This window comes from Xiphophorus maculatus, chromosome 12 (assembly GCF_002775205.1).
Source record: "Xiphophorus maculatus strain JP 163 A chromosome 12, X_maculatus-5.0-male, whole genome shotgun sequence".
Classification (NCBI taxonomy): Eukaryota; Metazoa; Chordata; class Actinopteri; order Cyprinodontiformes; family Poeciliidae; genus Xiphophorus; species Xiphophorus maculatus.
The window spans coordinates 25236119-25262988 of NC_036454.1; the positions used below are offsets into that span (position 1 = coordinate 25236119).

General features: G+C 41.3%; 1 protein-coding gene across 2 annotated transcripts in view; it reads left to right on the forward strand.

Moving 5' to 3' along the window:
* Positions 1-3868: 3868 nt before the first annotated feature.
* lmx1b (LIM homeobox transcription factor 1 beta) overlaps positions 3869-26870 on the forward strand; it is a 65584-nt gene continuing 42582 nt past the window's right edge. The window contains exons 1-3 of one of the 2 annotated variants that reach the window (XM_023343038.1): positions 3869-4169; positions 4526-4648; positions 5012-5198. In XM_023343038.1, the coding sequence (XP_023198806.1) occupies positions 4579-4648; positions 5012-5198 (257 nt within the window). In that variant the 5' untranslated portion in view covers positions 3869-4169; positions 4526-4578. Of the gene's footprint in view, positions 4170-4509; positions 4649-5011; positions 5199-26870 lie in introns of those variants that run through there. The other variant, XM_023343037.1, reaches the window with a different exon arrangement.

A 26870-nucleotide genomic window follows, 5' to 3' on the forward strand; every position in this document is an offset into this window, starting at 1 on the left:
TTTTTGGCTGCCTCTGTAAAGATAAGAGCTGGGCTGAGGAGTCCATGTCCTGAAACTTTTCATCTGGGAATCCTTGTAAACTAAAAGAAATATATATAGATATATATATATATCGTTAAAATATTTATGGATGTGGAATTTTAAATCAAAGAATACAAAACAATAAGTCGCATCCTATACAGGGGCCCTTTACAGGCCTAAATGGGGCCCGTGTATTCGTAGCTGCGCTGGTCCATCGTTCTAGGTTTAAAAATGTAACTTTAAGATTACAATTTCTGATGTGTGAAAAGAAGAAGGAAAGAAAAGAGAGAGAGAGAGAGAAAAAAGAAACGTGGACAAATATTCAGCAAAAGTCAGGTTAGATGACACCGGACCGGGTCGCAAATTGTCGACGTTTTAAGGCTTCAATAAGCCTCCGTGTTGATCCACGATGGTCAGCGGCTCCGTTGACTTAACGAGAAAAGTGCTGCGCCCCTGCAAAGCCTCTGCAGCCGGGAATGATTTTTTTTTTTTTTTTCCCCTGAAAGCGAAGAGCGCACGGGGCTAAAACAAAAAAAAAAACAAAAAACAGGCGCAATATCAATATTTTTCATCAACTTTTTTTTTAGGAATATCTCAAGGATAAAGGAGCAACATACAATGCAGCGGGTTTTTTTTTTTTTTACGTTTAAAAAGGCCAACCTTCATCAGAAACTCTTATTAAAAGATCAAAGTACGTGAACTATTAAAGTCCTGCAGCTCTGCAATTCATGCAGCCATTAGCTATTTGCTTTGCTATTATGCCCCCCTTTGAAGATGTAAGGAGGTCTTCCCACTTTCCACACGGCGTTTTATTTCAAAATTCCTCTCAGTTTTATAGGGATTATTATTATTTTTTTTTTTAAATGCAACCTCTCAGCTCAAGAAACTTACCAGAAACAAATTTTCACACTCAGCCCATGTTTTATTTTAAATATCAAAGTTATTTATTTATTTATTTATTTTTAGTTTTGCAACTCACAGAGCCTGCGGGTTTAAGGCATGCCTCTGGGTTCTGTGTGTGTGTGTGTGTGTGTGTGTGTGTGTGTGTGTGTGTGTGTGTGTGTGTGTGTGTTTGTGTGTGTTTCTAAGGCAGCACTATGCAAACTGAATTAATAATACTAAAACTTCGCCCCACTTTTAAAAAAACCCCCAACATTTCTGTTTGAAGAACTCGCTTTTGCTAATAAAGATTGCAACTTAAACACGTTTTGAAATAATTTGTGGCTATATGTTCTTTTTTTATGTAAGCAACCTCCCAATAGCAATCAAAGTTGTAATAAAATAACAATTAGACGACGCAAGACGTCTTTATCCTAAAACCACTTGACGCGCTTCCTTCCAAACTTTGTAAAAAGGTTTTACCTCCCATTCGCACAAAGGAACTCCGTTTACTGATTTCCATGGTCTTTTTTTTTTTTTTTTTTTTCAACTTTTTCAGCTTTTCACCCGAAACATCTACATATCGAGTTGGATTCAATAAATCGAGATTGCTTTTTTATTATTATTTTTTTATTTTTATTTTTTTTTTTACAGTGTTACAAAAAAAAAAAAGAAAAAAAGTCTGCAAATGAAAGGACAGCAGGCCGCCTGCAGGAATCAATCTGGGTCATTCTGATTTTTTAATTTTTTTTTTTTTTTTTAATGAAAAACCGCGTTAGCATAATGGTCCCTTACCTTTCCGATGGATGCAACAGTTCTGCTGACTTTAACGTAAATTGCTTGCTTTCCGTGCTGCACACCTGCTGCTACAGTTTTTTCCCCTCTCTCTCTCTCTCTCTCTCTCTCTCTCTCTCTCTCTGTCCCATAAGGCGAGGGAGGGCTCGTCATGCAGAGGCTCATTAAAACACCGCAGGCTGAAAGTTGGCGGATTGATTTATTGAATGCATGTTTGATGTCCTCGTTCACAGAGGTGACCCCATCCGATGACTGCTGCGTAGGACATTAGAGGGGAGCAGAGTTGGGACTGAGGGGGGGCAAAATTCATATGGGCTTTAAAAAAAAAAGAAAGAAAAAAAAACTATCGATTATGTTCTATTGATAGAGTTTAGCTCATAATGCTGCTTAGTGGTGAGATAATCCAATATAGCGTGAGACGGAGGTAATTGACCCCATGCTGATGGAGGCGCTGGAAATAGAAGGAAACTGGAGGTGGAGCCTCCCGCAGGATGTCTTCATGGAGGATCAGAAATGATGAAATAATAATAAATTCTTGTCTATTTTTAGATACAGACATAAATATATTTTGTGAAGGTTGATCAAAAACAGCTTACTAACAGCAAGAAAAAAAAACAAAAACTTTTTTTCTCTTGCTGTACTTCAGATAAATGCAGTTCTCTCTTTGAACGGCAGAGGGCAACGACAGCAGTCGCCAACCTCCCTGGGTCGTCGTCGCCTCGAAGGAGCGCAGAGAGCAGCGAGCGAAGGCCTTGGGAATGGATGCAAAAAAAAAAAAAGAATAAATAAAAATAGAAATCTCCAAATACCGTAGTTACGTTATTTAAATTAATGCATTAATGAAATTTAAACTCACAAATTTATTTTAGTTCTATTTTTAAAAAGCGAAATCCCATGTCACCCATTCCTGTCGACAGACTTTAAAATAAAAAAAACACACCCACACAAAAAAACGAAAAGAAAAAAAAACAAAAACAGTAGCAGCACATGAACACAATCATTTCTTATCCTAACCCATTCATGCGGCCTGCTCCCCAATTTAGATACATTCACATCCAAGAACGTTCCTCGCGGCTGCCGCCAAGCTGCACGATCGACTAAAGCAGATAACCGAGTCGACAAGACAAGCAAAAACACAGAAGGTCCATCGCCGAGTCAAAATGATCGGTCAGGAGAGGAACCCAGTCTGATTCTGAACGGAAAAACAAAAAACAAAAAAAAAAAACGATTCATTTCGTTCACATCTGAAAGGTTATTCGGGGATATGCATATTTAATACGATAATATCCTCTCTTGACTGTGCCCAACCTCAGCAGAAAAACCTTTCATTTCTTGTAGGCCTCAATGCTCAGCAGGATGATCCTCAACATCCACACTGCAGATCCTGTGTGAAGATCTTCACTTCATGACTCAGGAAAACCAGCTTTATTAGTTCAGGTTACAGCCACCCAGTCATGTTCAATGTAAGAAATTATTATTATTATTATTATTATTATTATTATTATTATTATTATTATTATTATTATTATTGGTGGTGTTTCCCTGCACTGGTTGATCGAAAGCTGGCCAGCCGAGGTGGCAGAGGCCACTTCAGTGGCTGACACGGCGCTGTTATCACCCCTGATCGCCAGGTGCATCGGCTGAAAGGGAGCAGCAGCGTCCACCAGAGACAATACACAATAGAGCCTGTGATGCTCCAACACACACACCCAGACACACACACACACACACACACACACACACGCATACCCACAGCCTAGTTCGGAGTTCTGTGCATATAGAAAAAGACCAAAACGCCCCCTTTATTTATTTATTTATTTTTAACATCTTGCTATATTTTTCAGTTTTATTTGTTTTTCTTTTATTATTACAATTTCACGTTTTAATCGTGGTACATGCAATTTTCAGAGTTAGTATTTTTCTATTATTATTATTATTATCATCATTATTATTATTATTATTATTATTAGTGATTTGACCCCCCCCCCCCCCCCCCCCCCCCCCCCCGTGCTGTTACCGGACAGTGCAGATCGCGCTGTATTCTGCTCCAATAGAGCCCCAATGGCAGTGAATGGAGGGAATGGAGGAGGGAGAAAAAAAAGTGTAGCCATGCATGCAGCAGTGGGAGGATCTTTGCTCGCTTCAATCTTGATCTCAGACTTTTGCAGCGACGGGGGCACAAGCAGCCAACCGTCTCTGTTACTTCCAAAGAGTTACTGCCGGGACATCTGCCTGTACGGGCTGTGCTATCTCTGGATTTGGTGTCAACTTTTACCCTTCTTCTTCTTCTTCTTCTTTTTTTTTTTTTTTAACTATTATTATTATTATTATTATCCTTTCCTCCTCTTTGGTGAGGCTGTCACTCGGTGAAGTCATTCCGTTGCGGCTGCCTCCTCTCTTTCTTTTTTTTTCACCCCCCCGTCGGCTTTGGGGAGGAGAAGATAAAGCTTCCTCGGGTCCTCTGATCATAACAGGTGACTGTCCAGAGTTTTCCCATGTTTGTTTGCTGCTCTTCCCTGACGCATCAGGGATTCACGCTTCCGGCTTAGACTGCCTTATTGGCGAGCATCAGAAAAAGTCGTATTTTCTCCCCCTCCCTGCCTCCCCTTCGCTTTATCTGTATCTTTTTGCGACGCGCGTCTAGTTTGTGCGTCGCACGGAGTTTCCAACAGGTTTCTCAGCTCGCCAAAGTCCTCCAGACAGCTTTGGACAAGCCGGGATTTTTTCCCCCTTCTTCTTCTTCTTCTTCTTTTTTTTTTCGTGTTTTTTTTTTTTTTTAATCCTCCCCCTGCCAGCTCTCACCCCCATATTGTTATGGATATCGCAACAGGTCTGGTGTCGCTGGAGCGCCTATCCGCGGGAGAACGGTCCGAGACGCGCATCATGCTGGACGGCATTAAACTCGAAGATCACCCGCTGCGATCGGGACAAGCCACGCTGGGAGTCCTGCTCGGTGAGTGCCACGCATTTCTACAAAGTCGAGCACAAACCCGCATGCAGCCAGATGTTGGATAATTTGATTTTATTTTATCATTTGCATTCATGCATTCTTTTTTTTTTTTTTCCACATTTCACAACAATGCAAATAAAAAAAGAAAAGAAGAAGAGAGGTTTGTGCAAGCAAATGGAGGAAGTGATGGCGAGTGTAGTCCTTGTTCTATTTTAGTGTGTATGATTTTTAAGGCGGTAATTGTCCCAGGCCTCATAGAATAATAATAACAACAACAACAACAACAACAAAGAAAAAATGTTTATCACATATATTTTTAGTTTGAACGTGCAGACCTTGACTCAGGCCTTCCCTCTGTTCCTCCAGGCTCCGAGTGTCACCACAGGTCCGTGTGTGAGGGCTGCCAGCGGCCCATCTCCGACCGCTTCCTGATGAGGGTCAACGACTCCTCGTGGCACGAAGAGTGTTTGCAGTGCACCGTGTGTCAACAGCCCCTCACCACCAGCTGTTACTTCAGAGAAAGGAAACTTTACTGCAAACACGACTACCAACAGTAAGCACAATGTCCGAGGAGGTGGAAGATTTTCCTTTTGTTTTGTTTTGGTCTTTTCTCTTTTTCCTCCGCTTTATATATATATATATATATATATATATATATATATATATATATATATATATATATATATATATATATATATATATATATATATATATATATATTTCTTTGCGTTGTTGAGTGGGTGTGCAGTGATTCTACAGAAAATGGCTTTTGGCTGGTCTGAAGGCCCTCAGCGGGTCTCACGCATCCGAGGGCAGTTGATAATAAAGTTACGAGAATATTATTATTATTATTATTATTATTATTATTATTATTATTATTATTATTATTATTATTATTATAAGTAAAACAGCAACATCTTAAATCCACGTGATGTTTGACTCAATGTAGACATGGAACAGTTGTGCCTCTCGATTAACAGTCCCAGTAACCCACGGTGTTTCCACAGTCGCCTCTGCACTTTGCAGCGTTTAATAGTGCAGCTTGATCCCGCTCGAGTCCGAAAATCCGGAGGCGTAGAAAGTCGGTTTTTATTCCGCTCCCTGACGCTTGTTTTCGGGTTGAATCATGTGGCGTTTCCCTGTCAACCTCAGAGCCCCTTTTTAAAAATAATACCAAAGATGGAAAACACTCTCAGTAGGTTTCTGCGAGCCCACGGCGCTTTATTTCTCCATCAGTCCATATTAGGTTCTCTCTGTAAATCATTTAGCGCTGATATGCCTTTAATATTAAAATTTCTTCCCCTTATTTGATTATGGCGACCTATCCTATTACTTTTATTTGATTCATTATTCTGCTTATTATTTTCTGTTTACGCAGTTATTTGTAAACATCAAATTTATTTTTATCTTATTACACATTTATATTTTTGTTATTACACATAAATCACTTTATTATATGTATTTTAATGGAGCTAAGGAATATTCCGTGCGAATATTCGAGTTCCGACTATCCGAAGAGCAATGTGCCTGTTTAAGTCACCTGTACCGATTTAGATTCGCGCAATTTGCGCATGTGCGAATAATGCACGCATGTACGCAAATATAAATGTTTTAAAAGCATGGAATTGGTTTTAATACAAAAATTGCACATAATAATAGTAATAATAATAATAATAATAATAATAATAATAATAATAATAATAATAATAATAGTAATGGTTTTGTATTATTATTATTATTATTATTATTATTATTATTATTATTATTATTTTTATTATTACACACTCATATAATAATGTTTATCTATTACTATTGGTACTATTTCAAAATATTAGTTTAAATTAAAGAAAGCACCATGATTATTGTAAAATGTATTAATAGCAATTTAAAAGACCAACAAAACAAAACCAAAACTTAGTGCTACCTTCTGATTTAAACCTATTCCAGGAAGAGGTAATAATATAAACTTAATTGGTATTTCCTGAACATAATAATAATTAAAAAAATACCTATATGCATATATATTTTAACAATCCTCATAAGGCTGATGGAATTAGCCGCATGATTAAATTATCTGCCAGACTTAAAGAAGTGCAGCAGGGCCGCTCCCCGGCCTGTGCAGACCCCGGGGTGCCCCAGTGTTTCTCATTGCATGAGCGCTTTTCATGCTTGTCACAGAATTTCCAGCGTTTTGTGTCCGGCCCTTTTAACCAATTCTCCTTCCATTACCGGGACATCATGGCTCTCTGCTAGACACCTTGCAAAGCAACAAAGAGTTACATCTATTGGCATGCGTGGCATTCACCCCGCTCTGGGACGGCGGTGTAGTCGGGCGGTAACAATGGGGAAAAAAAAAATTCAGAGCAGTAACCCGGGGATACCAGAGTCACGGCCCAGAGGTGGCTGGAAGCAGAGACAGAAGGATCTCTTTCTCTTATACTTGTTGCGGCATTCTGTTCCCGTTTGAAGTTTGGTCATTTGCAAAAAAAAAAAAACACAAAAAACAAAAAACAAAAAAAGAGTTGACAAAAATGCAAATGCTAGAATAGAGCCTGAGTAACTCTGGCTTCCAAATATTCATCTTTCTATACATTTTTTCCCCCTCTTATGCTCTTTAGAAATCACATTTGGAATAAAAGCGTCCGTATCCCTAACTATTATTTCCCGGTTTGCTGCTTTGAATGCTGTGAGCAAGCTCAGCCAAGCACGCCATCCGGCTCCCGCGCGCTATAAAATTCATCACATCTTCAAGATCTTCTCCCCTTTTTTCTTCTAACCCCTCCCAGACTTAAAAGAGCTGCCAGGTCGCTCTCTCACACCAGCACAGGTAGATCTTTTTTTCCTTTTCTTTTGTCCATGTTTATTTCATTTTCGCTGATGCGATACTTAAAGATGTAATTGGCACCTTTTTGACTTTTATGACAGCCATTTAAGATGCATTTGTCAGCCCACAAACTGCTTTGGGCTGTGAAGAGAGCTCCAACCCCTTACAGAGGACTTCGTGCCTAATTACATTCCTACAGCAACTGATTCATGCCCCGTAATCAGCGCTCACTAGCTATAATAAATCAAGGCATTGGCAAGTGGGCCCCCCCGCTCTTTCTTTTTTTTTTTTTTTGCACCTTTTTAACAGAAAGGGGAAAACAATTGTGTTCTATGTTACTAAACATAAAACAAACCCAGCTTCAAAGTATCTTGCTACAATATTGTAACAAGGTTGGTTTGCATAACTCCCTTTTTTTTTTTTTTTTTTGCCCTTGATTTTGTTTTTCATCCTCAAAAAAATGTTTTTTATTTTCGTCCGAGAGCAGGATCCGACGGCGTCCGAAACGTGCAGAAGTACAACCGCTCAGTTAAACGCGTGCCAGAATATCTGCGCGGAGAACCGTGGAGCAGAATTTAGTGAGAAAATGCGAGGCCGATCATGAAAGTGCTAGTAGCTGAGGCTGTCAGTCGGTTGACAGCCGTAGCCGTAGAGGAGGAACAAGCTCGAACGAGACGAGCGGTATGCAAAAGGCAGAGTGGAATTACACCATTCCGGGAGAGTTTGTTGTGCCCTGGTGTTTGGGAGGTCAATTATACATCATTAGAAAGAGGGAGATCTTCCACCCCTCAACCCTTCTCCCTCACACACACACACACACACACCACAGGGATTTTTTTTCTCCTCTAACCAAGCAGATGCTTTGAAGGGAGCCACGTAATAAGGGCCTTTCACTCGACCCAAGTGTTGGACAACACCCCTCTCTAATGGACTGCCTTGTTAGAAAGTGCCACAGGCTCTACCTGCAAAACACAACATTTAGCAACTATATTTTACACCCTGCCGCCTTGTTATTGTGGGCGTCCTGTTGATGCATTACAGAGCGGTTTTTTGTTGTTGTTGTTGTTATTATTATTTCTTAATAATAATAATAAGCTTGACTGTATGCCAGTGGGGGCACATTTTAAATATTTTTATTTGTTGTCCATTCAAAAAGGTTCAATAAGCAGATTTTTCTTCAAGCTCCCATGCTGTAAGCAAAATAAAATAAAAATAAAAAAAACAGAAAAAAAAGAAAAAAAAAAATCCAGGTCACGGCAGTGTGAGCAGTAGGAAAACACAGCAGTGATGAAGCCATAAAAAAAAAGAGAGAAAGAAAAAAAAGCGGCGCTCCCAGAATCTGTCTCGCCTCCCAGTGTTTTGTGCAGGATCCCCCCGGTGTGCTGAGAGGTGCTTTTTTTTTTTTTTTCAGGACAGTTTGCAGTGCCCTCCTGTGAAATTGTTGTTTTTTAATTAGCCGTGCTCGGGACGCTGCCGCAGAATGTGTGTGTGTATGTGTGTGTCGGGGTGTGCAAGGATAGATGCTGACGGCTTGGTTTCTGTGTTGGCTCGTCGTCCGTGCGCGCGCGCGTGTAGTGTGTGTAGTGTGTGTAGTGTGTGTGGTGTTTTACTCACTCCAGGACACTCCCGCGTCGCTCGGCGCTGTTAGAGCACTTATATGCAAGCTAAGAATAAAAAGCAAAAAAGGAAAAAAGGAAAACACAGGGATGCAGTCGGTGTTGTGGTTGAGGTTTTATACTCAGCTGAGGAGTTTTACGCTTAATTAAAGATGCTCCTCAACCTGCCGAGTGTGGAGCTTCCTTTCCAGGAACATTTTCTCATGTTTAGCTCTACCTTTTTTTTTTTCTCCCTCCTTCCTCTACCTTTAAATCCCCCTTTAAAAAAATTAAAATAAAAACACGATAATAAGGCGTTTTTAGCCTCCTGTTCTTGGGCAAATAAATCAAGACCTCTGCAGAGAGATAAATCTCACATTGGAAACACAAAGGCAGATGATATTGCTTCGGCTTGCTGGGATTTAAAATGTTTTTTTTTTTTATAGTGGCTCGGCGAGGAGCGGGCTGAAGCTGGCCCCATTCTCCAGTAAGGAAGTATTGGGTTTTATGTCAACACGGCTCGGCCTGTCCCAGCAGCACACTAGGATGCATCATCTGTCATCTCACGGCTTGCTAACCATGACCCCCCTCCGCCCTCCTCCCTCCCGACACATTAAGAGCCATTAAAGACCTGTTGGGGTGTGTATATATTTGCATCGCTGCAACATCATCTTGGGTTCCCACTTTTTTTTCTCTCTCTTTCTCTCTCTCCTCCATCTACTTTCCAAAAGTGGAATCTTTAAGGTAATATTTGTCCTTTTTCTAAGTGCCTTGCAAAAGTATTTGCACCCTTTGAACTTATCACTTTGTCATGGACTTCAGTGTTCGGTTTTCTTCAGAAGTGCCTAATTAGTAAATAGAGTTCAGCTGCGTGTGGTTTAGTCTGTGCTGTGAAGGCATCTGAGGTTTGTTAGGGAACATCGGTGGACAAACAGCATCAGGAAGAACAAAAGCAGACAGGCCGGGGAGAATGCTGTGGAGAAGCTGACACTTTTCTGTCCATCACCCACTAATAATATAGGAGTAGGGGAGGGCGATATGGACTTTGGAATTTTAGGGTGATATTTTGTGGTCCGATAAAGATTAAGATTAAAGGAAAACTATTTATTTGTTATTTTTCATGTAACTGTACGGCTGGGACTGCATGGCATAGCACCGTAAACACAAATATTGTTCTCGAAAACATTCCCATTAGATTTAGGCTTCTTCATGACACCACTTACTTTCAAAAAAAGAGCGATTCACATCACTAAAGTGCACACATTAGCGGCATTTAATCATATTTTTGAATTTACGGAAACCTATCGATGCTTTCGTGGAACAAAGAAGCGACGAAAACAGCAAAAGTAACATTTCTGACCTTGTTGTTAGTGGTTTTTTAAAATTATTATTATTTTAACATCAAAAACTGAAATGAATCATGAAAATGACAAATCAGCATTCTTATCGTGACAAGGAATTTTTGAGTTTGAGTTTGACTTTATTGAACATAGTGTAATGAAAGAATAAACAAAGTCATATACAAACAACATCAATTTAAAACAAAAGCAAAAAAACAAAACAAAAGAAGAGCAGCAGTGAAGCAGAAGTATATTTACACGTTCGAATGAGTGGGTAGAAGAATGACATTATTTTCACGATAAATGATAAACGAAGCAGCCAAGAGACACTGGATTACTGTGAAGATCCACAGCTCTTCCTTACACCACAAATTACCCTGAACAAACCACCGTGTTGAAGTAAAACAAGGTGTTAGCAACGTTATGCTGGGAGCTAATCCTTCAGCAGGTGCGGGAAAAGTTGGCCTGAGATTAAGAGAACATGGATGAAGCTAAACGCAGGCTAGTTCTTGACACTGGAGTTGAGTGGATGGTCAACTTCCATCGCATTGCAGAACATGCAGTCAGAGCTACAACGTAGCATGGTTTGGATCAAAGGATATGCATGTGTCGGAATGGTCTAGTCAAAGTTCTGGCCTAATTCTGAAGGCCAGAACTCCGCAGAACTCTGCGGAAAGATTTTTGAAAGATCCCATCCACTGCGAACGAGCTGGAGCTCTTTTAAGAGAAAGAAAACCGGGCTGATTGCCCGAACGTCTCTCAGCCGTAATTGTTTCACAAAGGCAGTTTTTACGAGTACAACCAGGCACTACTTCATGTTGGTCCATCATGTAAAATCGCAATAGAATATATCGTAACATCAGGTTGTAATGTGACAAAATGTGGAAAAAGTTAATCCACGAACACTTCTTCTGCAAAGTGCAATACTTGAAGTCTTGTTGCATTTGAGCGAAACGCTTCAGCAGCTGCTTTTATTGAAAGGAAAGAGTCTGCCACGTTTCTGGATCCAGTGGTATTCTTGATTCCGCGAATAGATCATAAAATAAGACCCAGAGGTGATTCAATTAAGATGTCTTTTTTTGTGCACAGATACAGTTCTCCTACTGTGCGTTTCAGTGGTAATGACTGGGTACTAGGTGTGCATGCCAAGACGTTGCAGGGAGAGCAAAGAGAGAGTGGTTTGAAACTCTGAGCGCTTCTCTGGACACTACGGGAAGCCACGGTAATGCCCATCACCACTCTAGAGGCCAGGCCGGTGGCTAGGGATGTGGAAAGAGGGCTCTGTGGCTTTGTGTGGTGGCGGGGGGAGCTGTTGTGCAGCAGAGGAGAAGAATCTGCCCGGTGTGCTCACATTACACTGCGTGGTAGCGTAGGGCTACAGAGGAACTCAAGCATGCAATTTGTTGGTAGCCACAATTTAACCTCATCTCCTAAAGCCGGCTGTTAGGCAGCCAGTGGGACACGTCAGTCAACCGGGAACGCTGATCAGCAACGGCTGAGAAAGGGAGAGAGAGGGAGAGAACGAGACGGAGGGAGAAAGAAAAGCCCTCGGCTCGGCAAAGCAGTGATTTTTTATTTTTTTTTTATTGCTGGCTCTGAAATCCTCAGGCCTTCAGGTTTATTTTCCCAGCATGACGGCTCTTCAAAACAAAAAAACAGGGCAACCGCAAGCCATTAAATGCAATTTACAAATTAGATTTTTTGGCCAAATCTGTGAAATCCTATAATAGTCTTTTTCAAAGCAACCGGTTGAGGCGAATACACGTACTCAGCAAATGTGTTTTGTTTTTTTTTTTTCAGTTTAAATTACACTCAAAATCCGGGTGCGTTATTTTTGCTGCCGTGAAATTATTCAATCAGTAAGTCTCTTCTTCGGCTGGCTAATTTATTCCCGCGCGTTTGCAGTTTTGTTCCTGGCGATATTTCCGATCTGTTTGTCTCGCCTGCGCCGTCTGGACTGAGCCCCCACTTGTTTCTTCGGTGCAGCCCGATCGAACGCGCATGAGAAATTGAGAAGGGGCCTCTGCTGCTGGCTCGTGGTGCGGCTCCTGGCCCCAACTGTGTATATGTGATCCCCCCTCTGGAATGTTTTTCCAACACGTAGGCTTTTCACAGATACACAAGAAGGGACTGGCACGGAGGTGGCAAGTGCTGCGTTCAGACTGTTGTGTGCCCAAGGCTTACTCTCGCACTCACGCCACACATTCTAGCTGTGCATGCGAATGGGCAGAGCAGTGTGTTTGTCTACACTCAGCCCAGGTTTTAGTGAGGGTGTGGGCACGCTCGCGTATGCATGCACACTCGCTTCCTCTCCTTTCTTTGTCTCTAAATTCAGCTCTTTTCCTCCGCCTCGCATTGCAAGCGGAAAGACACGGCTCATCCTCGTCGCTGCGTGTCGTATTTAGCTGCTGGCTTGCTGCGTTTTTGGGTTTTTTTTTTTTTTTTCTGCACAAATACGTCATTTCTTTCTTTCTCTCTTTTAAAAAACAACAACAACAACAAAAAATCCTTTAATCTTCATCAAATCAGATTAGCCTCCAAATGCTGGTATTTCTGCCCAAAGTGACTGACAGAGATTTGCACTTTTATCATTAAGTGTGACAGTAAGCCGGTCAGGAGCTTTGTCTTGAATAGAGGGCTCTGACGGAAACGGGGGCTCCTAATCCTTTTATTTATGTCAGACCCAGAAAGAGGGAAAGAATGGGGCCCGGGGTGGGCTGGGGCCGCAGGATGTCGCGGCCCTTAGTCGCCTCTAGACCTGGCCTCCACAGCCAAGTGAGCATGAGAGTAGCCCTATGTGGTCCGAGCCCTCCAACGGCAACAGTCGCTCATGTTTTCCTTGCACCTACAACACGGTGTGTTTAAATGTTAAACCATCTCAGGGTGCAGACAGTTTTTTTTTTGCATATTTGGGGAAAACTGCTCACACAGGGTCGTTCCACAGTGTGTGTACCTGTTCACAGTCAACCAAGCTACGGGTGTTGCAGTGATAAGGGGCTCGCGGTCTAGGATGAGATTAATAAAATTTGCCGCTTCCCTGGTCGAGGTCCAACGTGAGGCTTTTGTCTGCGGCTCACCACCGGGTTGTGGGGCTTCGGCCCCTTTTGTGCGTGTACCCCTCCTGGTAATCCAGCTCCAGCGGGAGTCCCCCGGGGCACTTTATTTACTCATTCAACTGTTTGGAAGTCTGTTAGACTGCAGATCAGATGCAGTGAGACCAATGTGATTACTTTAACCCGCACTTACAGATTCCCGGCCTGGCATCTCTGCTCACCATGAGCCGGTGGGGGTCAGCGGGCGACCAGGGTGCTGCGAGGGGGCGTGAGGGGGAGCTCCACGTCATCTCTGCATGTCCCTGGTCTGAAATCTTCACTGTTTAGACGGGGGGTGGGGGGGGTAATGTATTCAGTGAGTGACCTTATTACTCACCTTTATGCATAAGAATGAGATTGATAACTTTTCAAAGTATCACTGTTTAGCAGTTTTATTGCAAAAAGTAAAATATGTTAGCTGATATTAAAACAGAATAGCTAGCATTTCTGTTGCTACAAAAGCAGTATAACATACTTATTATAACAGATGAAATAATGTTATTTCCAACATGGGTCTATTGTATTTATAAGTGCTTATTATGCTGGTTCATAAGGCCAGTAACTGCTTAGATATCAACTGCATAGTCACTTTCCCCAGCTTCTCAGTAAGGAAGCTAGCTGTCCTAAAAGTCCCCAAAAGTTGGTAAATGACATCTTCACATAATTTGTAAACGGCATGTAATTGTAATAGCCCCTGTAGCAGAGACGACTGATGCAGTGGGAGATATAAGAAGTTAATAGGGAATATCCTAGATATGTTCCGACGTTCAAATTCAATTCTTTGTCGATTATTTTTCAGTTTCGTGTCTGACTTCTCGTTTAACCTATTAGTTCACTTAAGAGGCCACGGTACAACATATTTATTTTGATATTTTCTTGTCTACACTCTGCGTTGGCGTTCTAAATCGACCTTGTCCGAGCACGATTCCTTTGCAGTGTGTTAACATTGGAAGGAGGGCGGTCATCTCCTGATGCCGTTGTAGCATCAGGAGATGATGCTGCAATAGCAAACACAGGCTAGGTGATCTGTGATTGCTTTGGGATGACTCTGAAAGTCTGCAGTAGCACCAGAAAAAGATGCTAGAAGGGTCTGAATACTTATTAGATATAGAGCGGGAAAGTAATGCATGATGCTTGCCAGCAGCAGTTTTAAAACATCGTTACCTTTTACCTTAAACAGAGATTCCTTCGGTTTCCATAGAAACTTAGCTGCGGAAAATGTTTTCAGCAGACAGACCTGTGTCTCTTTTGAGTAAGGGAATAGTGCAGTAGCCTTCTTTCATCCAGCTGACTAGCAGTGGGCAGCAACCATTGGAGGAGGGGCAGACCTACATGACTCTGTCAAGCCCTCTGCCACTTTTCCTGCCATATTGTTCTTACAGTTTAACTTTTTCTTTTTAACACTTTGAACAATATTTGAAACTATAATCTTGTAATACCTCCAACCACCCCGTGCCTTTTTACTAAATATATAATACTTCCGTTGATGTCCTTTCATATCAAAGTGAAGTGTTTGACGTTGCACTGACAGAGTCTGGTGGCTTCCCTAATTTCTTTCACTTGCTACACCATAATTCAGCACCATAGCAAATGTGGTGTCAACATTTATGTTTTATTGCAAACAATGAAGTGGATTTGGTTATCCATCCATCAACATAAACCCAGAGCTATGTATTTGGGGCTAACCCCCATGTTAAACCACTGCAGGCTGTCAGGCTCTCTGAATTTACTCACCACCCCTTCCCCTTAGCGCGTCCTGGGAATATGTTTGGGATCAGCTGCCAGGAGCGGCATCAGTGCAGCGGGAGCTCCCCTAAAACTCTCTGTTTAGAACCAGCTGCTGATTGGCGATGGCTGCCTTGGCAAGGAAAAAAAAAACAACAAAAAAAACCCCGTATGAAAACAGTGCAGATTGGATTTCTGTGCGCCTGACTCCCTCCTGTCCTCTCTGACTTGCCCCCCCACGGCAAGCCAGCGTGATTTGTGCATGAGGTCCCGTGACCCATGGAAGCTTCAAAAAGCAGCGAGGAGAAATATTTGGATGATCCTGATGGGGGAGTGGAGACGTGGGAGGGAGGGAGGCAGAGACGACGGGGGCTTTGGTTGAGAGCTGGGGTCCGTGCTGCGTAAGGCGAGGCAGATGTGGAGGATCTGCAGTGCAGCAGCGATGACAGGGAGGTGTGTGCCGAGATGACAGTCCTCTCTGGACTCCCAGCCCTCCCACCCAGGCACCACCACCCCCGGTGCCCCCTGGGAAACAGACATCCCCCGTCAGAGGGGGTGAAAGAGTTGCAGCAACTGCAATAGAGGAGGTGTTTATTTTATTTTATTTTATTTTTTTTACATCAGGTACAATACCAATCGTCTGTATACCCCACCCCTCTGCTGCTCCCCCTCTCCTCTTCTCTTTACCTTTCCTCTGCAGGCTGGATATTAATATTTCCCAGAAAGCTGCAGCAATATGTCTTCTTGGGAAATTCCACGTCTCCCGAACGCTGCAAAATGATCTGGTGTCTATGAAGAGGATGGATAAGGGGATAAAAACGTAGACATTCTTTTTTCCTTTGTCTATATGTGATTTCATAGAGCTGTCTGAATAGAAAAATCTATACTTTTGCCTTGATAAGAAAAATGGGTTGCTGCAGGTGAAGGCCGAGCCGTTTGCTCTATTTATCAAAGTTTTCCTCCCCCCCAGCCTAAAGCACGGCATCACTGGAAATCCCTTTTGAACTAAAAACGTCAACAATAGGCTGAGGTTTGATGCGAACTGAAGCTTAGCTGGTACAAGGAGAAAATGTGGCATGAGGTAACTGTAATCAGTCTTGTTGCTGCCTCCTTCTCTGTGTGGGTGGGGTTAACTGACCCCCCCGGCCTCCCTTACCCCCACCTTCTGGGGGGAGAATGTCGGCTCGAAGACTGGCAACCAAAGGCCACTGGCGGGGGGCTGTCCCAGCCTCAGGCCGGAGTTTCGCTCTGACACTGGAGCTCTATCGCGGCGTTGGGATCCCAGCTGGAAGAACATCTCTGGCTCTACGCGGAGCCGTCTCTCAGCATGCAGCCGGGCTCACCGCTGGCCTCTGAGCCTCCAGCATTCATCACTCCACTGAGCTCCGGTTCAGACGGCGTTATTTACACACTTTATGGTTCTTCAAGGGCCGTGTCCGAGCCGTGGGTGTAACAAGATCTCATGGCTTGGGATCTTGTGATATTGAAACGCGACAATATTTCTCGTCCACCTCATGCGAATTTTGGGTTTGTTCACCTCACCACCTCATCTTACCCACATTTTATACCAACGCTTTTCCATTTAGTCCCTTCTTTCTTCCATTTGGTACATATAAACAAACTATCCCTATTTACTAAGGAAATTGTGTATCATTTTGCTTTTTATTGTAATTAAGTATTTTCATAAACTATGAAAATATATGATTACACACACATAATCATATATTTTCGTATAAATACATATTATTAACTCCCCGACTGTTATGTTGTTGCCCTGTTGTGTTGATAGAGTCGGCTAAAATGGACTTATTGTCAGACTGGCTGGCAACACTTGGTTACAAAAGCGTCAAGGACCTCCAGCTTCAGAGCTTGTTGTCAAGGTAAAATTAAAAAAAACTATTTCAGAGTTTCTGATTAATCTGGACTGCATGTGTCCTTCAAAGTCTAAAAACTATGAATGCCAAAGTATCTTGACTAGCCAATGTGGGCTGAGATGTTCTACCCTGATTAGACTTGTTAGCACAGTTTGTGATTCGTGAAACCCTTAGTTTTATAGGAATTTTGACTTTTACCAAAAAATATATCTAAAATCTGAGCTTGTTTTTGTCACTTCTCATGTCATCCTGTGAGCTGGATGTGTCTTAATTTCATCTTGTTTGAACAAATATACAAGAACAATATTTCGGGAGGTTTTGTCATCTATAGAGTGTCGTGGAAAAGTGTTTGCTCTCAAACAGATTTCTTCTGTTTTTGCCAGACCCAAACCAAACAAATTTTAAAACACATATGTACTGTTTCAAATGATAACTGCATTTATTAAGGTAAAAAAAACAACAACAACAAAAAAAAAAGCTAGCCAAAGCAATCTATTTATTTGTGAAAAACATAATTTCTCTGTTTGTTATGTCAGTCATAGCCACATTTTGGAAAGGTGAGTTGAGTTTCATTGTGCTTCTATTTAGACATGTGACCTCTGGGTGTCTACGATCAGGAAATCCCGTACATATCACTCATCTTGCAAAAAATTATTTGGTGAATTTATCTCAAAAAGCATCCCATCATGCCCTGATTTAAATAAGTATAACAAGAGATGAGAAACAAAGTTTTTGACATCTATCAGTCTAACCAGGGTTATGAAGGCGTTTCTAAAGTTGTGAGACTCTGGTGAACCTTCCCCAGGAGTGGCCAATGACTCAACACAAAATAATCCTGAACAACATCTAAAGCACAGCAGACTTTACTGAATCTGCTGTGAGGTTGGGGTTCACAGTTCAACAATAAAAACGGACTAAACAATAATTGCGTCAACGGAGCAGTTCCAACGTAAACATTTGACCCAAACAAAACCAGATGTCCATTTCACATATGCCAAGAAACATCTTGATGACCCCTTAAGACATTTGAGAAAATATTCTATTGACTGACAAGAAAAAATAGATTTTGTGACATCTGGAATATAACAAGCACAGCATTTTCAGAAAAATAACATCACACAGGTAGTCAGACATGGGGGTGGCAGTTTGATGGTCTGTGCTGCCTTGCTGCATCAGAACCAGGATGACTTCACGTAACCACAAATTCAACTCTCTAGCAGAAAATCCTCAACAATTCCTGAGCTTAAATAATTGTGCATGCATGACGGTGGGCCACAGCTTCTCCAGCCTGATGTAACAGACTATCATTTCTCCCAAATATCTGATGACATTTGTGGCAAAACAAGGTTTCGAGGACAATTAACTTTCTTATGCAAACTAACCTGCATAGCAAGAGCTATAGCAGGTTAGTTTGCATAGCCTTTGTTGCGCTATAAATAAAATCATCATTTGCAAACTCCTTCATGCACTCAGATTATCTTTATCTGATTGTTCGCTGGTGATCTGAAATGTTTAAGCAAGACAAATAAAGCGGAAACAGAAGACTCGTGTTATTTTTCTCGTGAAAATACAGTCAACTGTTTGGTTATTGGCCTCGGTATTCCCTCTCAATGTATGTCTTTCGGCTTTCTATATAATAGTGCTGGCGTATGTTTATGTGTAGCTGGATGTGTTCTGTACGCCTGTTCTCATGTTGACCGTGGTTCTGTCACTCAGCCAGGCATCGGACATGCTCCTGGCAGCCAATCTCTCTGTGGACTCTAAAGGCACAGAAGTGGTGCGTGCCACCCAAACCACCGGCCGCCTCCGTCGCTTTCCTCCTCCCCCTTTTCTCTATCATCAGCCAAGCAGCCCTCTCCCGGTTCTCCCTGCTCTCCTTTTCCTGGGCCCCAGAAGCCGGGCTGTGGCCTATGGATGAGTGCTACATCCTGGCTGTCAGCACAGGGGTTAGCTGGGGATTGGCCTGTGGTGGAAGTGCAGTATCAGGCTCTGTCTGTCAGCTCCTCATTCCACTTCCTACCTGCCCCTCAGAGCGGGCTGCAGTCGGTGACACAAACACACGCTGAGCTGCAACTGAGTCAGATCTTTGACTTGGGGGGGGGGGAGAGGAATGAAAGGATAACCCGTTAGAATAGGCATATTCATGGCCCTGCCAATGAAAAGGGTCTGTTTAAGTGTTGTGCTTTTAAACAGACTGCGAAAGACTTGACAGACGGTTTACTATTTCACCCCGTATTTCATTTCAGGTGCTTTGAACTGCTGCATTACGACTTCCGAGAAGCAGTCGCTCACCCCGAGCGTGGATTTGCATACAGTTCCAGATCCTTAGCAGCCGCTGCTGAAGCTGCTTTTTTTTTTCTTTAAAAAAAAAGAAAGACATTTATTAGATTGATAAATGTTTACAAAAGTCACATGTGGTGATCTGCAAATGTTGCTGGTTGTAGAGCTCCAGCCAAGATTCTGATCTCTGTTGCCTTTGACGTGGAGCCGTACCTTTCGCTACGTCCGCGAATCTCGTCCGCGAAAACACAGGTACATAAACGCTCACGCACACACACGCACGAGCGCACATCTGCACGGCACATGGCTCCAGACAGGCCTACATATGTCGGAGGATTTGCGACTATAATCAGATTAATTGGTCCATCTCTCCTTGGAAACATCACATACACACATGAAGGCCTCTGGTAGCTTTCAGCTGGATGCCGCTTACACAAACCAGAAGCCAGGCAAAGCGGGGCCGAGGTTGGAGGGGTCACGGCACGCTCTCTGGCGTCAGCATCTCTTCGTGTTCAAAAACGTATTACGGCACTTACTGGCTCGCTCTGCCCAGCAGTGACAGAACCTTTTATCTGCTCGCTCTCGCTGGTTCCTATTTATTCAAGCTGTTAAATGTGACAAAAAAAGACATCTTTTCTCCAACGCTAAGGGTGGAGATTAGTGTTGCTTGGCAGAGGACTCAGCCTTTTTTTTTTTTCTTTCAGAAATGGTGGCAGAACACACTTAGCCTCTGTGGCGACTATTATAAATACATCAACCATAATCCTTATTAACATTCTCTAAGCTTCATGCAGGTTCAGTGCCTGAGTATGCTGAGTGTTTTTCTTGTTGCCCACAAGTATGTCCATGTAAGGGACTATCTACACACACGCTGCCATTCATGATTTTTATTTCAGCCCTTGGTCTCACCACAATTTCTAAGTAATGTTCTCTTGCTCTTGTTTTCAGTCTTCGCAATATCTTCAGCTTGAGAGCGTTCCAGTAATTATTACCTTGTCTTGTGGGCAAATGAGGGTCATCGTTTAGTGGCAGACAACACGGGCGCGTAAATGTTGCCAAACCACATTAGCTCGCAAGTCCTCTGTAGACATATAGGCTATAAAATTACCACTTTTTCCGGTCTTGAGAAAGTAAATGATTAATAAATCTCTTAAACTGTAATTAATGATCCACATAGCTTCAAGATCCTATAAAATGCACTCGGTTCAATTTACGTATGTAGCATCATTTTATACCAGATGTCATCTTGAAAAGCTTTACAAGACAAACAGGTTCAATTTATATCAGATTATATTCAGATCAAATTTGGACCGAATTCAAATTAGAGCACTCTAATTAAGAAGTCAGATTAAGAAGCAACTAGAGGCAGTAAAAGTCAATCTGGTAATAATGCAATGCAGCAGAATTGGGCCAGCATCTCTGTTTTCAATTCAAATCAGTTCAATTCAAAAATACTTTATTAGTCTCAAGGTGAAATTTCTGGTTGTTGTAACTTATATTATGCAATTTTCTTCAAAGAGTTGTTGTAGATGCTGATGACTGTGGGCACGGAGCTTCTCTTGTAGCAGACTGTGTTGCAGCAATCTGAAGAAGGCGCTGACTGAGGACACTCTGTTGTATAGCAATCTCATACAGAGGATGTTCAAGGTCGTCTGTAATTTTCTGGATTTGAAGAAAAACCTTTGTTTTTACAATCATTTCCAGCGGTTCTGTAGTTTCCAGAACAGAACCACCTGTCTTTATCAGGTTATTTAGCCTTTTTAAGTTGTTGGCTCTGATGTTGCCATCCCAACAAATGATGGTAGAAGAGATTACAACAGATATCCACCTATAGCCGATCTGCAGCATCTTGTTGTAAACACTTAAGGACCTAGGCTTCCTCAACAAGTAACATCTGATATGTTGCTTCTTGTAGATTGATTTATTGCTGAATCTCCAGCCCTGTTTTCCAGGTGAACACTGACATATTTGTGCTGCTTCTCCACTTTCACCTCCTCTCCTATAATGGGAACAGTATTTGACCTAATCCTATTTCTCTTGAAATCTACAATCATCTCTTTTGTTCCGTTCACATTCAAGATAAGATTGTTGTTTTATGTGCTATCTGCAAAAATATGAATTGAGAAAGCTCAGATCCCCAATCTCCCAGTCCTCACTTCTGCCATGAGCTAGCACCCCCTGTGTAAAGCTCATAGCAGATAATACAATTTTTATTGAAAAACAATTACAATTGGCTATGTACTGTGTTGGTAAAAGGCTATTTTTTGTCTTAAATGGAGAAAAAAAAATTTGCCTGGTGTGAATTAATATTAATATGAAACAATGACTTTAATACCATCTTATTTCATGACATTTCTGATTTCATTGTGTGAAAGAGGTTTGGTAAAGTTAAAGTTTATTTTGGAACAGATGATAATCTGTGAGTAGTCCGTTTCCTACTACTACAACAACAAAAAACGCAATTTTGCACCCAATGTTGGGTTAAAACGGCTAAATTTCTTTTTGAAGAGCATAAACCCAGCATCTGGGTGGAAGAAATACCTGAGTTTTTTTTTTCTTTTGCAACTTTTGTTTATGTTGAAACCGCAGGGCCATAAAATACCAAGTATTATTAAGGACACAGATTAAATATATTCCATATTAACATGCATTTACATGTAAATATCGCAGACTGCAGCGAACGCTAAGCTCACATTTGCATTACATTATCTTTTGCTTGTAGAAGCAAAATCTGTAAGCACAACAGAGTACTGCAGTGTTTACTCAAAATAATAATTTATAAAGCGCCATCGAGAAGAGTTGCACAGCGTTTCTTTTAGGATTCACTCATGTTTTTTAAACAGACGATGTTTGAAGTTGAGAGGGGACGATAGAGCACAAGAAATATCCGTAAGACTCACCAAATAAAAGGAACACTATGTGACTGTTTTAAGACTTGGAAGGATCTGACATAGATTTTATAAGTTGAATAAGAACACTGGAAAATGGCTCGAAACAGGTCTATTTAGATTTGACAGACAAAAGGCAAAGGACATTTGAGCGTTTTGAGCCGTTAACTGTTAAATATAGTTGGTTTCTAAGTGTTGAAAACTATTTTATGTCAGCATATTTAGAAAGCAACTTGTTAAAGGTAATCACAGAGTCCGTATTACAGAGTTGTGTGAGTTTCGTTGATTCAAAGGCTGGAAGCCTATCTCTTGGAGGGGGGGGGGAGAAATATGATATTTAGACACATAAACACCGACTTCCACCTAAAACTAATGGCTGATGAGAAGGTCTGTAAGAATTTTCATGCACATCATATATCTTATCCAGCATCAAGTATCAGCAGCATGAGGTTTAGCAAATCATAAACGCAAACGTTTTGTCTGGTTAGTCTTCAACTTAACCGTCTCATCATTATTTGTTACTGTCTGAATGTTTTGTCCGCCTGCCCCGCTTTATGTGGGAAACCCCACTCCGCTGGCGCTCCAGACGAGTAAAAAAGCCCATAAAAACCCTTTTTTTTTGCAAATACGTCTTTACCCAGCTCTGCTTTTTTCACACATTTTGCTGCTAATAAGCTCTGACACACCCTAAACAACCAGCCTCTCAAAGACTACATCCAGTGTGGAGCGGCGGTTTGGTGTCCAGGGGGAAGCCTGCGGTTCTGGAGCCAGAGAAGGAGTCGTGCCCTGCCGTCCCACAGAGATGACAGGAAGATAAGAAAGAGAGGTGGCCTCTCGGCGCAAAAACATCCCACCAGGAACTAACCTAACCGAGGGCAGAGATTGAGGACTTTCGGGACCACAGTCAAAAAGTTATGCTTAGTGAAAGAAAATCCAGAGAGGCAAAAGAAATATTTTCATTCATCAGATTTACAAATCCTTCATCGGATGTGTCTGATTGTCCTTTGTTGGCCTTCAGAATATGCTGTGAAATGTTTTCTTTTTTAAAGTAAGAATAGTCATATCAAATTTATGCTTCCACAACATGCCTCTGTATGTCATAACAGGGCTGTGCAATGCAACTTCTTCCAACCAGCATCCACAGAAAGAGACGGGGGGAAGAAAAATCTAAGTGCAAGCGACAGACTCTTGGCAGACACGAGCTCGTACAGTTACGACTTTGGACAACCACTTCTAGTTGTTGCAGTATTTAAGAACGTGAAGGGAAAAGGTTGCTTCTCCAAGACGGTGCGTAATGAGGGAACGGTAGGGAGGAGATTTCTGGGATCAGTGGCATTAAAAGAGATTTACACCCAGAGCCCTTAAAGAGTTTTCTTTTGCTGAACCGTTCTTCTTTTCCAGATATATTTTAAGGAAGTAATAAAGTGCGCTGACAAGCATCCGAGAAGGCTTTGAAACGTCCTTCTGCCTGGGCTTTGTGTGATCGTCATCTCTGCACAGGTCAGCCTCTTTCTGTCTGGAAATTGGGTTCAGCTTTGTGTTGCTTCATATCAAAGAAATGTTTGGTAACTAACCCTAATACATCAAGCATTATGCTCCCCCTCAGGGTAAATCAGTTCAGCATTTATCTCTTTGTGTGAGAGGTGCTTTCCCTGCGTGGTTTAGGCCAACAGACTGTTTTTCTTGAAGGTTATGTTCTTTTGAAGCCGCCTGCATGGTCCAGAACGAGGCCCTGCACAGTGTTAAGATGTCATATTCCCACTGTGCTGACCAACATGCTCTGTGGGCCTCGATGTACCCATAACATTTAATGGGACTTTGGCAAATGCTAATGGAAATTCTTACTTTGCTTGGTAATCAAATTTAATTCCTACTTCTATAGTTGCTCTTTTCTTTTCTTTTTTTTATTTTTTATTTACTATAATTATTCCTTGATATGCTTAAGTATGAACTCATGGTTGAGAGAGCAGCGTGGAGGGAAAAAAACATGCATTATCTGTTAATTATTAAGATTAAGGGTTGGATAAATAAACCAGAACCAAAGGGAACATTTGTCTTGAGTAAAGCTTGGTTTCCCGCATTCTGCTACCCTGAAGCGAGGAGGTTTGAAGTCTTTTGTAGGGTGTCCCTCATGGGTGTAATGTTGTGGCCTATAGGTTGACAAGATACCGAAGGGGGAGGAGGATTTGGCAGTGAGGGGGGGGGAGGTCATGCCGTGGCACATAAGTGTCTCAGTGTGGGATGAGGAAACATCTCAGCCTCGCGCAGGTTCAAGAAGAAACAGCCTGCTTTTGATTAGTCACCCTGATCTGCAGTGATAAACAATTCCTGCGGTCTCCTGCTCAGAGAGAGGTCGCTGCCAACGGCTCGGTGCTCATGGGTGGTTTGTGTGTTTGCATGTATGCCCAGACATGTAAAGTTTCTGAGCGTGAGTGCGAGCTTTTGCTCTGAGAGCAGTTTCCAAAAATAAAACCTTTGGTCTTCCACAACAGTTTGGGTGTGACGACATACCCAGCTGACGAGATACACTATATATATTTTATGTATATTTTATTGATGTATTTACTTGTGGGCGTGTGTGTGTGTGTGTGTGTGTGCACAAACTTGATGAATGAAGCTGATTCTAGCTTTTAGATATCCCAAACTGTGTTTCAGACCATATTAAATCAGTGCTGCATGATTTATTGCAGGTGCGATGAGTCCTGAATGCTGAGAAAACTTAAAAAAAACAAAACATTTTGTGTTTTCAGAAATGGAATTGATCTTAAATTGTCATAGAAAGAATGTTTTTGTCATGTGAAGTTCTTATTCATTTTATCACAGTCAGCTTCAGTCATTCTTAATAGGTTATATTTTGAACAAAATGCACAAATTACAGCTTAGCCCAATTACAAATATGGGAAATGTCCCTTTAGTTTAGTGCTGAAAAGAAACCCTGAACGGCTGCCAGGTTCAGAGTTGTTAGCAGTTCATGTTTAACCAGTCATTCTTGCAGCGCATGCAAATTATTAATTTTTTGTCTGTGGTTCTTCTTTGATCCAGACATGAAAGCAGCCCCGATGCCTTGAAAACTGTGTATGCCCCCTTTATTTAATGCCAGTAAGTAGCACTAAAGCAGAAGCCAATTTTAATAATGTTAGCTGCCAACGGTTAGCTGGTCACAATATCATTGAAAAGGTTACAAATCATTCGTGTCTGGCCTTCCCCCTGTCACTGGTAAATTTTTTGATTGGAGTTTTTGTAATCAGTTGAACGGTTTACAGGGAAGTTTTTATTATATGCTGGACATCAATAAATCAAGAACTTCTTTCTGTCTTGCTTCGAAAATATTGCCTAGATGATTCAACGACTGCAAGACCGCCCAAAATTAAGATCTGATAGGGAACTCTGAAGTTGATAAAAACTTTAGATTGTTATAGAGGCTAATAGCCTAGAGGTCTGCAAACTTTACAATCCGAAGAGTCATTTTGAACTCCAGTCCAGCATAGCTCAGAGGTCTGCAACCTACAGTTCTGGAACCACAAGTGGCTCTTTAGACCTCCCACATTATTATTTTACCCAAAGCTGGTATTAGCTTTGGGTAAAATAATAATCAGTTAATGCTTTTAAATACACCCAAATATATTAGGCGTGGGCAATATTGTCTTACAATTTTATCACAATATTTGGGGGTATTTATTGTAATAAGGATAAAAGTGATCACAAAGAAGCATCTACAGCTTATTTTTTTCTGTCTTTTTTTCAGTGCAACTGCAAGTTTTCAGTTTTTCATGGAATAATTACAGAGTTTCTAATACATTAGATTGTCTATTTTAAAATATAAATGTTAAAATTTACATCCCATAAAAAAAAATATCCATCTTTTCTTTGTAGAAGTTTTAGGATTTTCTTTATTTTAAGCGTTAAAAATAGAAGTACAATGGTGGTTCTTTCAAAATAGCAACAAGTTTCCCATAATATATATTTATCAGAAGCTACAAATTGTCTTTTATCAAAGATCGTGGAACATGTGTGACTCATGGCTAGTTCTATGTAGGTGAGTTGACAGTAAACATAGTTTTGGTTGCAAAGGTTGCATAACCCTGTTCTATCTAGTTGCATGACCTTAAAAAATTACATGATTTTTGATCAATAGATTGAATTGGAAATTTGTGGCCATTTTTTAAAGAACTAAAATTTTGTTTCTATTTTTAGGTTTGGAGTAAGAAAAACTAAACTTTTGCAAAAAGAGGATGGATACATTACAGTATCCATATATTATGGGAAGTTCTTATGACATAAAAATAGATCTAAAATGATGTTACTGGTATTTTAAGTGCCATTTTGTTGTGAACATTTTATGCAGGATGTATCAGAAGGAATACTTCTGTCCAATGCGACAGTCGCCTTGGACAGAAGCCAACTTCCGTTAATGACTTCTCTTTGTTGACATGATGTCACATAATCACACAGTGAAACTCCTCTTCCTGCAGAAACTGAAAGTAAGTTAATGCCATCCGTTGTGGGATTAATAGCTCTTAAATCAGCCTCCTGTAGTTCAATCCTTCTTGGCTGGAAACCCAATATATATATATATATATATATATATATATATATATATATATATA